At 47.3% G+C, this 12,596-nt stretch overlaps 1 protein-coding gene across 9 annotated transcripts in view; it reads right to left on the bottom strand.

Annotated features, from left to right (window-relative positions):
- Positions 1-2,657: 2,657 nt before the first annotated feature.
- PHF19 (PHD finger protein 19) overlaps positions 2,658-12,596 on the bottom strand; it is a 132,526-nt gene continuing 122,587 nt past the window's right edge. For all 9 annotated transcript variants that reach the window (XM_073640808.1, XM_073640801.1, XM_073640799.1 and 6 more), the window contains one exon: positions 2,658-8,669. In XM_073640808.1, coding sequence (XP_073496909.1) covers positions 8,321-8,669 — 349 coding nt within the window. In that variant the 3' untranslated portion in view covers positions 2,658-8,320. The remainder of the gene's footprint in view (positions 8,670-12,596) is intronic.

Genomic DNA, 12,596 nt, shown 5'->3' on the forward strand with positions numbered 1-12,596 from the left:
GTGGAAAAAGTATTCCAAAAATAACCAAAAAAAGACACTTCAGCTTTACAAAACTCCAGAGAAAAAGATGTGATTCCTCAGGATTCTCGGCTTGATAAATAGCTTTTTTTGACTACCTAAAAAGACGCAGTGTGAACATCCCTATAGGAGTTTTTGCCACCTTCAGATTGGACGCCGCCGAGCGTGCAGATGCTATCAGGAGCCTCTGCAGAGATGCGACCAGCACTTCCCTTCCTTCCACCAGGCGGCTTTCAAAGTCAGAAGTAGAAAAAAACTTCTGAACATACGATCACGTTTTCTAGGCTCTTGTTAGTGTGGATAAGCTCCAAAAAAACTCAAGTGTGAACATGTCCTAAATAATTACTTGTAAAATAATCACAAATTAGCAGCGGCTGACAGAACACGGGGAAGTCGTGATAAGCGCCTTGGCACGCGGGGGATTCTTAGTCAGCGACGGCACGCGGGGGATTCTTCGTCAGTCATGGAAGAGACTTTGTCAGTGACGGTAGAGGGGAGGATTCTTAGTCAGCGACGGCACGCGGGAGATTCTTCGTCAGTCATGGAAGAGACTATGTCAGTGACGGTAGAGGGGAGGATTCTTAGTCAGCGACGGCACGCGGGAGATTCTTCGTCAGTCATGGAAGAGACTATGTCAGTGACGGTAGAGGGGAGGATTCTTAGTCAGCGACGGCACGCGGGAGATTCTTCGTCAGTCATGGAAGAGACTTTGTCAGTGACGGTAGGGGGAGGATTCTTCGTCAGCGACGGCACGCGGGAGATTCTTCGTCAGTCATGGAAGAGACTTTGTCAGTGACGGTAGAGGGGAGGATTCTTCGTCAGCGACGGCACGCGGGAGATTCTTCGTCAGTCATGGAAGAGACTTTGTCAGTGACGGTAGAGGGGAGGATTCTTAGTCAGCGACGGCACGCGGGAGATTCTTCGTCAGTCATGGAAGAGACTTTGTCAGTGACGGTAGGGGGAGGATTCTTCGTCAGCGACGGCAAGCGGGGGATTCTTCGTTAGTCATGGAAGAGACTTTGTCAGTGACGGTAGGGGGAGGATTCTTCGTCAGCGACGGCAAGCGGGGGATTCTTCGTCAGTCATGGAAGAGACTTTGTCAGTGACGGTAGGGGGAGGATTCTTCGTCAGCGACGGCACGCGGGAGATTCTTCGTCAGTCATGGAAGAGACTATGTCAGTGACGGTAGAGGGGAGGATTCTTAGTCAGCGACGGCACGCGGGAGATTCTTCGTCAGTCATGGAAGAGACTTTGTCAGTGACGGTAGGGGGAGGATTCTTCGTCAGCGACGGCACGCGGGAGATTCTTCGTCAGTCATGGAAGAGACTTTGTCAGTGACGGTAGAGGGGAGGATTCTTAGTCAGCGACGGCACGCGGGAGATTCTTCGTCAGTCATGGAAGAGACTTTGTCAGTGACGGTAGGGGGAGGATTCTTCGTCAGCGACGGCAAGCGGGGGATTCTTCGTTAGTCATGGAAGAGACTTTGTCAGTGACGGTAGGGGGAGGATTCTTCGTCAGCGACGGCACGTGGGGGATTCTTCGTTGGTAACAGAATAATAGTGCGGATTATAAAACTCCAGAAAATGTAATTTTGTAGATGAATAAAGCACCCACTCACATCACACTGTACGTTACAGCAATCTGCCATGTTTCACCTCTCCATAAAGAGCAGCTCCAGTCTAAAGCCCCCGTCACACTAAGCGAGATCGCTAGCGAGATCGCTGCTGAGTCACAAGTTTTGTGACGCAACAGCGACCTCAGTAGCGATCCCGCTACGTTTGACACTTAGCAGCGACCAGGCCCCTGCTGTGAGATCGCTGGTCGTGTCGGAATGGTCTGGACATTTCTTTGATAGTTGAGGCCCCGCTGGGTAGCATGCATTGGTGTGTTTAACACCTTACCAACGACCTTGTTGACGACTCAGACACAGAAACACATAGGTGTGCATCGTTATACAGATCGTTACAGGCCGCTGCATCGCTGCTGCGTTGTTGGGAAGATCTGACTGTTTGATATCTCACCAGCGACCACATAGCGACGCAGCAAAGATCCCTGCCAGGTCGTATCGTTGTCGGGATTGCTGTAGCGTTGCTTAGTGTGACGGGGCCTTAATAGCAGGAGCCATGACAGGATTACACAGGGAGGTCATGAATCCCAGGGTGGGGCAGATTGCGCCCCCTGCTGAATAAGGCCACTTTCACTATTAGATCAGTATTTGTAAGCCCAAACTAGGAATGGGTGATGCAGAAGTGGTGACGTGTTTCTATTATACTTTTCCTGATTGTTTCACTCCTGGTTTTGGCTTACAAATGCTGATGTGAAAAACTCACCAAATACTGAACGTGTGCACGTGGCCTAACGCTCTGTATGTTGGGTGAGGGAGGGGAAGTGAATACAGCTCAGAGCACATTTCATTGCTTGTCCTAACAAATCTGGTGCAAGAGAGGAGCCTGGGCAAGAAGCTGCTACCCTGGTCGGCCATACTGGTGTTCATGATGAGATGGTTTTAATCATCTGCATTCCCACTGTCTCCTTGAGAGTTTCCTTCCATGGACCAGTCTCACCATTGGAGGGGACGTCCACCTAATAGCCCACAGGCAGCTGGGAAGCTGTGGTCCTCTGTGTGACATGAGGCGGTGGAGGATATAGCAGACTTTATTGTGAGCTGGTGACATCACAATCAGATATACCACTTTCTACAATTCGGTAACTTTGTATAAATCTTTGAGCAGTAAAATAAAATACAAGAACAGCGTCTATACCTGGAGTCGACGTGGACTTATGGCGATTGTCTGATGAGGCCGCGCTCCAGAAAAGACGTGAGGAGATGATTATTAGCAGCAGATGATACATACAATCTATAAGATACAATCATTACTCGGCCTCTACAATAAACCTCTATATATTAATGATCAATACTAACGAGCAGATAGATATACATGTATATACCACGTGAACAAGTGCAGCGGTTAGCTGGTACACAGCACAGGCCGCCATATTGTAAGGAGTGCGAAGAGGTGGAGGGGCAAACACGCCAAGAAGTCTGGTGCTGCCTACAACCAGGTCCTAAGAGATCATATCTGGCCTCTCTGAGCCTCTGATTTTCTCGAGGACATGGTGTGCGTTCTCTTTTTAGATTATTGGGGTCAGTTGTAGGGACACCTTGGGTATAAATATCAAATGAGATGTCAGAAAAGTGTCAGACGGGAGCACCTAACACATTTCTGATCTGCAATATTTTTAATTCTTTTTGCTTTTACTTTGCAACAGATCTCTGCTGTTTGGCTGCCGATCACACAACCTCTGTTACCGGCACCGACCTGGAAGCAGCAGAAGTGCTTATGTTCTACATGAAGAGCCTGTCAGTGATGTAATACCGTGCTGGAAAATACAGCAAATGCCAATAAAGGTGCTGTCTAATGCTGCACTGCTCCAGTTTCCCGCAGGCTCCTGAAGAGTGACAGATGGGACCAGCGGCATGTCAGTGAGGTCACATGACACAGGCAGCGAAGATGGCAGGTCCAGCAATCCAGACAGCTTCAGAGCAGAACTCATAAGCTCTCAGCTCATTGCCTAGGAGACCAGCCACTTCTGATAGACTGCAGAGGTGGCCAGTAATCTAGGCAAAGATAGAATTAAAAATCCCTCCGTTATTGATAACACAGATTTTTAATAAGAGGTAAACTGCAAAGTTGTTTTAGACACAACCCATTTAACATAAAAGTCCCCCATACAGGCAGTACGGATATAATCCATGCCAAAGGAGGTGTGACCCCTCCAAGTAGAGCAGAGTCTACATGAGCCCCCTCCACGGTGAAGTCATGACACGTGCGGTCTCCGGTCACAATCGATTGCACAAGTTTCTGTTTTGATCATCAGCACCATCTTATTGGCTTCAACACCAGTAATTCTACTTATCTAATGCCAATCCAAGACGGGTGCACCAGGGGCATAGGGCCGATGCACCGCCCACCTGGCTCCAAGCCTCATATACCAGTACGGCCAAAGAAGCCCCTGTCCAGCTCCTGTCAGTATCACTCATCTGTGCATTTATGCTCTACTGCTCTCTGTTAGCAGTCAATATTAGGAGCCAGTGAATTAAGGTGCAAAAGAGAAAAGGTAAGGAGGTTGAGGAAGCATGCTGTTCGCCGTTATATACAGCGGGTGAAATAAGTATTGAACACGTCAACAATTTTCTAAGTAAACATATTTCTAAGGGCGCTATTGACATGAAATTCTCACCAGATGTCAGTAACAAGCCATCCAATCCACACAGGCAAAGAAATCACACCATAGATGTCCATAAATTAAGCTCTGTGTAATAATGAGAAATGACACAGGGAAAAATTATTGAACACGCTTACTGAAATGTATTTAATACTTTATACAAAAGCCTTTGTTGGTGATGACAGCTTCAAGGCGCCTCCTTTATGGAGAAACTAGTTGCAGGCATTGCTCAGGTGTGATTTTGGCCCATTCTTTCACACAAACACTCTTCAAATCCTAAAGGCCCCGTGGGCTCCTTCTATGAATTCTGAGCTTTAGTTCCTTTCATAGATTTTCTATTGGATTCAGGTCCGGTGATTTGGCTGGGCCATTCTAGCAGCTTTATTTTCTTTCTCTGAAACCAATTGAGAGTTTTCCTTGGCTGTGTGTTTGGGATCATTGTCTTGCTGAAATGTCCGCCCTCGATTCATCTTCATCATCCTGGTAGACGCCAGCAGATTTTTATGAAGAATGTCTTTGTACATTTGTCCATTCATCCTTCCTTCAATTATATGACGTTTGCCAGTGCTGTATGCTGAAAAACAGCCCCACACCATGACGTCCCCACCTCCAAACTTCACTGTTGGTATGGTGTTTTTGGGGTGATATGCAATGCCTTTTGGTCACCAAACATGATGTGTATTATGGCATCCAAAGAGTTCAAATTTGATCTCATCTGACCAGAGTATATTCTCCCAGTATTTCACAGGCTTGTCTAAATGTTGTTGAGCAAACCGCAAACCTGCTTGAATAAGGAATGGAGTCTTGCGTGGTGAGCGTGCATACATGCCATGGAGGATGAGTGCATTACTTATACTTTTCTCTGAAACAACTGTACCTACTGATTTCAGGTCTTTCTGCAGCTCTCCACCGGGGTTTGGCAGTTGGACAACTCATCTGATGATTATTTTCATTCCTCTGTTTGAAATCTTGCGGGCAGCACATGGTCATGGCCTGTTTCATTTATGGACATCTATGGTGTGATTTCTTTGCATGTGTGGATTGGATGGGTTGCTACCAACATCTGGTGAGAGTTTCATGTCCATAGCACCTTTAGAAATATATTTACTAAGAAAATTGGTGACATGTTCAATGCTTATTTCACCCGCTGTATACTGCCCCAGGGGCTGTGTGCATGCAGTTCGACCCCCACTCCGCTACATCATTTACCAGCCTCTTATAGATTATATCTGATCGGCCTGTCTATTACAAGCAAGGACACAATCAGTGTTAGTCATAATACATAGCAGCCTTTCTTTTCATGGAGTGCCCTGAACGCCATTGCCCATCTCCAGGGACCCCCTTCAAATACCTTACGTACCCATACACATTAAAGTTGTCTGAACCAGCCAGTTATGTGCCTTGGGGGCCTACGGACTGTTCCCCAACAGGTGATGTTGGGGTATGCAAGATCAGGACTGTTTCATTTCCTACCTGACCACCTTGTTCTCTCCATTACTTGCATGCCGGGGGAGGAATAGCTGTCAGTGGAAGAGGTTATGGGCCCTTCATTGGTGTATGAGCTGGGATGGGCAGCCACAGATTCCCCCCATCCCACTGTCACCCTTGGAGCTCCCCCAGCCCAACTGTCATCCCGGGAGCTCCCCACACACCCCGCTGATGTCCCAGGAGCACCCCCCACCCAGCTGACGTCCCGTGAACTCCTCCAACCCAGATGTCGTCACAGGAGCTCCCTTTACCCAGCTATTGTCAAGGGAGCTCCGCCCACCCCACTGACATCCCAGGTACTCCCCCCTCCCCCGGCTGACATTCCAGAAGCTCCCCCCACCCAGATGTTGTCGCATGAGCTCCCCTCACCGAGATGTCATCCCTGGAGCTCGCCCCATTCAGCTGAAGTCTCGGGAGCTCCCCCCACTCCGCTGACGTCCTGGTAGCTCCCCCCTACTGACTTCTTGAGAACTGCCCCCACCCTGCTGACGTTTCGGAGGCTCCCATCACCCAGCTGTCGTTGCAGGAGCTCCCCCACCTCGCTTATGTCCTGGGAGCTCCCCCCACCTCGCTTATGTCCCGTGAGCTCCCCCTACATCGCTTATGTCCCGTGAGCTCCCCCCACCTCGCTTATGTCCCGTGAGCTCCTCCCACCTCGCTGATGTCCCGGGAGCTCCCCCCACCTAGTTTATGTCCCGGGAGCTGCCCCCACCTGGCTGATGTCCCGGGAGCTCCCCTCACCTTGCTGATGTCCCAGGAGCTCCCCCCACCTCGCTTATGTCCCGGGAGCTCCCCCCACCTCGCTTATGTCCCGGGAGCTCCCCCAACCTCGCTGATGTCCCGGGAGCTCCCCCCACCTCGCTTATGTCCCGGGAGCTCCCTCCACCTCGCTTATGTCCCAGGAGCTCCCCCCACCTGGCTGATGTCCCGGGAGCTCCCCTCACCTTGCTGATGTCCCGGGAGCTCCCCTCACCTTGCTGATGTCCCGGGAGCTCCCCCCACCTCGCTTATGTCCCGTGAGCTGCCCCCACCTGGCTGATGTCCCGGAAGCTCCCCTCACCTTGCTGATGTCCCGGGAGCTCCCCCCAACTCGCTTATGTCCCGTGAGCTCCTCCCACCTCGCTGATGTCCCGGAAGCTCCCCCCACCTAGCTGATGTCCCGGGAGCTCCCCCCACCTAGTTTATGTCCCGGGAGCTGCCCCCACCTGGCTGATGTCCCGGGAGCTACCCTCACCTTGCTGATGTCCCGGGAGCTCCCCCCACCTCGCTTATGTCCCGGGAGCTCCCCCAACCTCGCTGATGTCCCGGGAGCTCCCCCCACCTCGCTTATGTCCCGGGAGCTCCCTCCACCTCGCTTATGTCCCAGGAGCTCCCCCCACCTGGCTGATGTCCCGGGAGCTCCCCTCACCTTGCTGATGTCCCGGGAGCTCCCCTCACCTTGCTGATGTCCCGGGAGCTCCCCCCACCTCGCTTATGTCCCGGGAGCTCCCCCCACCTCGCTTATGTCCCGTGAGCTGCCCCCACCTGGCTGATGTCCCGGAAGCTCCCCTCACCTTGCTGATGTCCCGGGAGCTCCCCCCAACTCGCTTATGTCCCGGGAGCTCCCCCCACCTCGCTTATGTCCCGGGAGCTCCCCCCACCTCGCTTATGTCCCGAGAGCTCCCCCCACCTCGCTTATGTCCCGAGAGCTCCCCTCATTCCACTGACATCGGAATGTTACTGAATGTGACAAAACGTTTTGGACCCTGCGAGGGCAGAAGATTAGGCTTACAATGAACCCAGTGCATACACTGATGGTGACAGTCCCCCATATTTAGACATTTTTAATCAGGCATTGCCCTTTGGGACGTATAGAGACCATCATATTGTATGGACATGAAAATTATGTGCTGTAATTTATAACTATAGTTTATATTTCAATTTCTCATTATTTTAAGACCTCTGCTTGTTGTCAGTGAATTTTAACTTTTTTACTTTTCTGTTTCCCTCCAGAGGCTGTACCTGTCCAGGTCAAAATACTCCTCACAGCTGGAGGTTTGTGACAACTGTGCACAGCTGAAACAATCCTCTATGAGCGGAAACATAGCGGCAGCACGAACCTTTCTCCTGCCATTTTGTTACCATGTATCAGTCTGGAGCAGCTCAGGAGGATTGATTAGACTGAATGCAACTGTAACAAGTCCTTAGCTGTGCACAGAAGTGTTTTCATTCATTGACTGGAAGCAGAGATGAAAGTGACAAGGATGGAAAGTTGCAGAGGTGTTGATGAGGCAGTGCTGAAGTGTTCACGTCTGTGGTGTCAGGGGCGCCTGTCCTATAGCTGGCGGCCGTATTACCGTGACATTCACTGTGTATAAAACCACAATCATTTCCGCATTGTCAGTACTGACTGATCAGGAGGCTGCTAGCCTTGTACTCTGCATTAAGTGCTTTCTTCATAATTGCAGTGGGTTAATAAGTCTCTGACACCTGCACAGCGGCCCGATTAGGGAGCACAAGCCTGGCTAGTGCAATCGCCTGCTGCCCGCAGGCCCCAGCTTTGGTTATTGGACTAACATACATGATATATACTTAGGTTATAGATCTCTCAGTAAGGAGTTGTGCCGTCCCACTCCACCAGGTACTGAACTTTGCCCTCTGGGGTTATTCTCCGTGCCAGGACCTGGTACTTCTCTCCACATGCCAATCTGCCCGCAGCACCAAAGTAATTAGTGATGGAAGTCTTGAGGTGCGGCAGCGAAACGTCATCTTCAATGATGCTTTCATATGTGTGGCCATCGATGCCATTGTCTTGGAAGTCAGATGCCCTGGTATACTCAATGAAGTCGCTGGCACAGCTGTTCTGCCGGTCGGAGTGGGTCACCGCCAGCCTCCTTGATTCAATGGGTGAATACATCTTTGATGTCAACTTTCTCTTCCTGCTTCCAACGTGGCCCCTGTAAACAGAGGGAGAAAATAACAATTCCATCTTATGTGGTTTCAATGTCTCGGTTTACGGTCAGTGAATAGAAACAGCTACCTATACAATGAGCTACAGGAAAAAAATGGAATCCGGCCCTCTATTTATTGCAATTTATTCCCTCCAAGAATTGTGTTTAAACAAATTTTTGACGTTTTGGTTTCACTGACCTTCATCAGATATACACAAACAATTAATGTGTCAAAATAGCAAATAAAGGAAAAAAATATGATGCAGGCTAGCAGATATTTGCATAAATTAATGCAATTCATATAAATTAAATACGGCTCTTTAAATTTCATATACTATTCAAAATTTATATCATACCCTGTTAGAAGCAAAAATGTGAGAGCATCTGAATATGAAGCCAGTATACAGACATGCAGTGGTTTGAGAAAGTATTCGCCTCCATCTCCCCAACTCCTTTGGCTTTTTACCTATTTCGTTACATTACAATCTGTGTTTAAATTTGTTTTGTAATCCGATTTGTGTGTGAGGCATCAGCACTAAATAGTCTAAGTTGGTGAAGTGAAATGAAAAAAATATCGGCATAAATTAAATTTATGGGATCAAATAACAAAATTACCATGTGCATATGTATTCACCCTTTTGCTATGAAGACCCTAGAAATTTCTGGTGCAAACAATTACCTTCATAAGTCACATGCTCAGTGAAAGGAAGTCCACCTGTGTGTAATCTAATGTCACATGTCTGTCAGTCTATACACAGCTTTTCTCAAAGGCCACAAAGGCTGCAACACCATCAACCCCTTAAGAAACGAGCCTCTCTGCAGGATAATGACCGAGCCTCATTTTTTAAAACTGACCAGTGTCACTTTATGGCCACGGCCCCACTATCAGTATTTGGTCAGCATTTTTTCTCAGGAGTGGGAGCCAAAACCAGGTGAGGAATAATCAGAGAAAAGGTAAAATAGAAACAAGTCTCCAATTCTGCATTTATCAAACACTCCTGGTTTTGGCTCCCACTCCTGAGAAAAAATACTGACCAAATACTGACCGAATACTGATAGTGGGGCCGTGGCCATAAAGTGACACTGGTCAGTTTTAAATGAGGCTCGGTCATTATCCTGCAGAGGCTCATTTCTTAAGGGGTTAAATGTGTTGCAGATTCTGTGGCCTTTCAGAAAATGTGTGTATACTGACAGACATGTGACACTTAGATTGCACATTCATTGAATGACTGACCAAACACTGATAGTGGGGCCATGGCCTATGAGGTAATAACTCTGGAATATTTCAACAGATCCCAGTGATTCTGAGATTGTTTTTCGTGACATATTGTACTTCATGATAGTGGTAAAATTTCTTCGAATATGACTTGCGATTATTTGTGAAAATATTGGAAATTTCACAATTTTCAAAATTTTAATTCGCCCTTAAATCAGAGAGATATTTCACACAGAATAGTTAATAAATAACATTTCCCACATGTCTACTTTACATCAGCACAATCTTTTGAAACATAATTTTTTTGTTAGGAAGTTATAAGGGTTAAAAGTTGACCAGCAATTTCACATTTTTACAACAAAATTTATAAAACCATTTTTTTTAAGGGACCACGTCACATTTGAAGTGACTTTGAGGGGCCTTTATGACAGAAAATACCCAAAAGTGACACCATACTAAAAACTGCACCCCTCAAGGTGCTCAAAACCACATTCAAGAAGTTTAATAACTCTTCAGGTGCTTCACAGGGATTAATGGAATGTGGAAGGAAAAAATAAATATTTAACTTTTTTTTTTTACAAAAATGTTACTTTAGACCCAATTTTTTTATTTTCATAAGGGTAACAAGAGAAAATTAACCTCAAAATTTGTTGTGTCATTTCTCCTGATACCCCATATGTTGGTGAAAAACACTTTTGGGCACATGGCAGGACTCGGAAGGGAAGGAGCACCTTTTGACTTTATGAACACAAAAATGTCTGGAATCAAGAGCAGACCCATGTCGTGTTTGCAGAGCCCCTAATGTGCCTAAACAGTTGAAACCCCCCACAAAGGACCTCATTTTGGAAACTACATCCCTCAAGGAATGTATGTAGATGTGTGGTGAGCACCTTGAACCCCCAAATGCTTCACGGAAGTTTATAACTTAAAGCCATAAAAAAAAAAAAAATCACATTTTTCCCACAAAAATTTTCTTTTAGCCCCAAATTTTTAAATTTTCACAAGGGTAGCAGGAAATAAATGGACATCAAAATTTGTTATGCAATTTCTCCTGATTGCGCCAATACCCTATATGTAATCAGGAACTACTTTTGAGGCACAGTGTGAAGCTCAGAAGGGAAGGAGCGCCATATTATAGTGCAAATTTTACGGTTATGGTTTGCAGGTGCCATGACCCACTGGGAGAGAGCCCCTGAGGTGCCAGAACAGCAGAACCCCCCCAAAAGTGACCCCATTTTGCAAACTACACCTCTCCATGAATTCATCTAAGGATGCAGTGATCATATTGACACCACGGCTGTGTCACAGAATTTCATACAATTGGGCAGTGAAGAAAAAATAATTACATTTTTGCCACCAGTACTACCAGTAACGTGGAAGCCGCCTATATTTCCGTTAATAGATGACAGGGCTATTTTTGTGGATTGAGTTGAAGCTTTTAATTGGGAACATTACACATAACATTTTGGATCACATTTAACCTGTGCTTTACGCTGAGCACTTACATCAGGGTTTCCATCTAAATCTCTGAATGACGTGATTCAGATGAAACCCCCGAAGGATCCATTCACTATAATGAGGAAGGAGAGTTACTCTGGACTCCGTCTGGCCTCTGTTCAGCAGTTATCTTCTTTTCAGAAGTGCACTAAACTGTGGCTGACGACGCTTTTATGCACACCTAAAAAGATGGACACCGTGGGATCACAGGTCAAACTGCATCCACAGTGCCCCCATCAGCCTCATTACAGGGAATCTTCTGCCGGGGGTTCTGACTGAATCACATATTTCAGAGATTTGCATGGAAACCCCAGTGTCAGCGCTCAGTGCAGGGTAAATGTGTGCCGATCCTTACTGCAATCTTTGGGAGGCAGAATGAACAAATCAATAGCAGGTGAAGAATTGGTTTTATTTATTTTTTATGCCACTCCTCATGCGGTATAAGTGATGAGATTACTTTATTCTTCGGGTCGGTGCAATTACAGCGATACGAGATTTAGATAGGGCTTTTATATTTGGCAGCTGTCACACACTAAAAGACACTTTTTTTTTGCAAAAAATAGTTTTTGCATCGGCGTATTTGAGAGCTATACTTTTTTCAGATTTCAGCTTACAGAGTTATGTGAGGGCTTTCTTTTTGTGGGACAAGTTGATGTTTTTATTGGTACCATTTTCGGACGCATGGCATTTTTTGATCACTTTCTATTCCAATTTGTGGGAGGCAGAATGAATAAAAACCAGGAATTCGGAAATTGCTTTTTGAGGAGGGGGTTTTATGCCATTCTGTGTGTGATAAAATTGATAAGGCAGCTTTATTCTTCGGGTCAGAACAATTACAGAGATACCACATTCATGTACTGTATATACTCGTGTATAAGCGGACTTTTTCAGCACATTTTTTATACTGAAAAAGCCCCCCCTGGCTTATACTCGAGTGAGGGTCTCACTCAGGGCTGGCGTTGGCAACCGGCGCGGAGGGGCACTCGCCATCGGGGACCCCAGCATGCTATGGGGTCTGTGAGTCGGCCCCCCCGCTTGCTCAGAGCCCCAGCACTTCCGATACTTACCTCTCCCCGTTTCTCCGCAGCTCCGGCGTCTTCCGTGTCTTCTGACACTGTGACGTGTCAGGGCAGAGGGCATGGTGACGTCACTATAGCGCGCTCTCTGCTCTGAGAGTCACAGTGCAGAGAGCGGGAAGACGGTGGCACTGAGGAGTCCGG

Source organism: Phyllobates terribilis, unplaced genomic scaffold, assembly GCF_046119375.1.
Source record: "Phyllobates terribilis strain yellow unplaced genomic scaffold, ASM4611937v1 Scaffold_7__3_contigs__length_470593459, whole genome shotgun sequence".
Lineage (NCBI taxonomy): Eukaryota > Metazoa > Chordata > Amphibia > Anura > Dendrobatidae > Phyllobates > Phyllobates terribilis.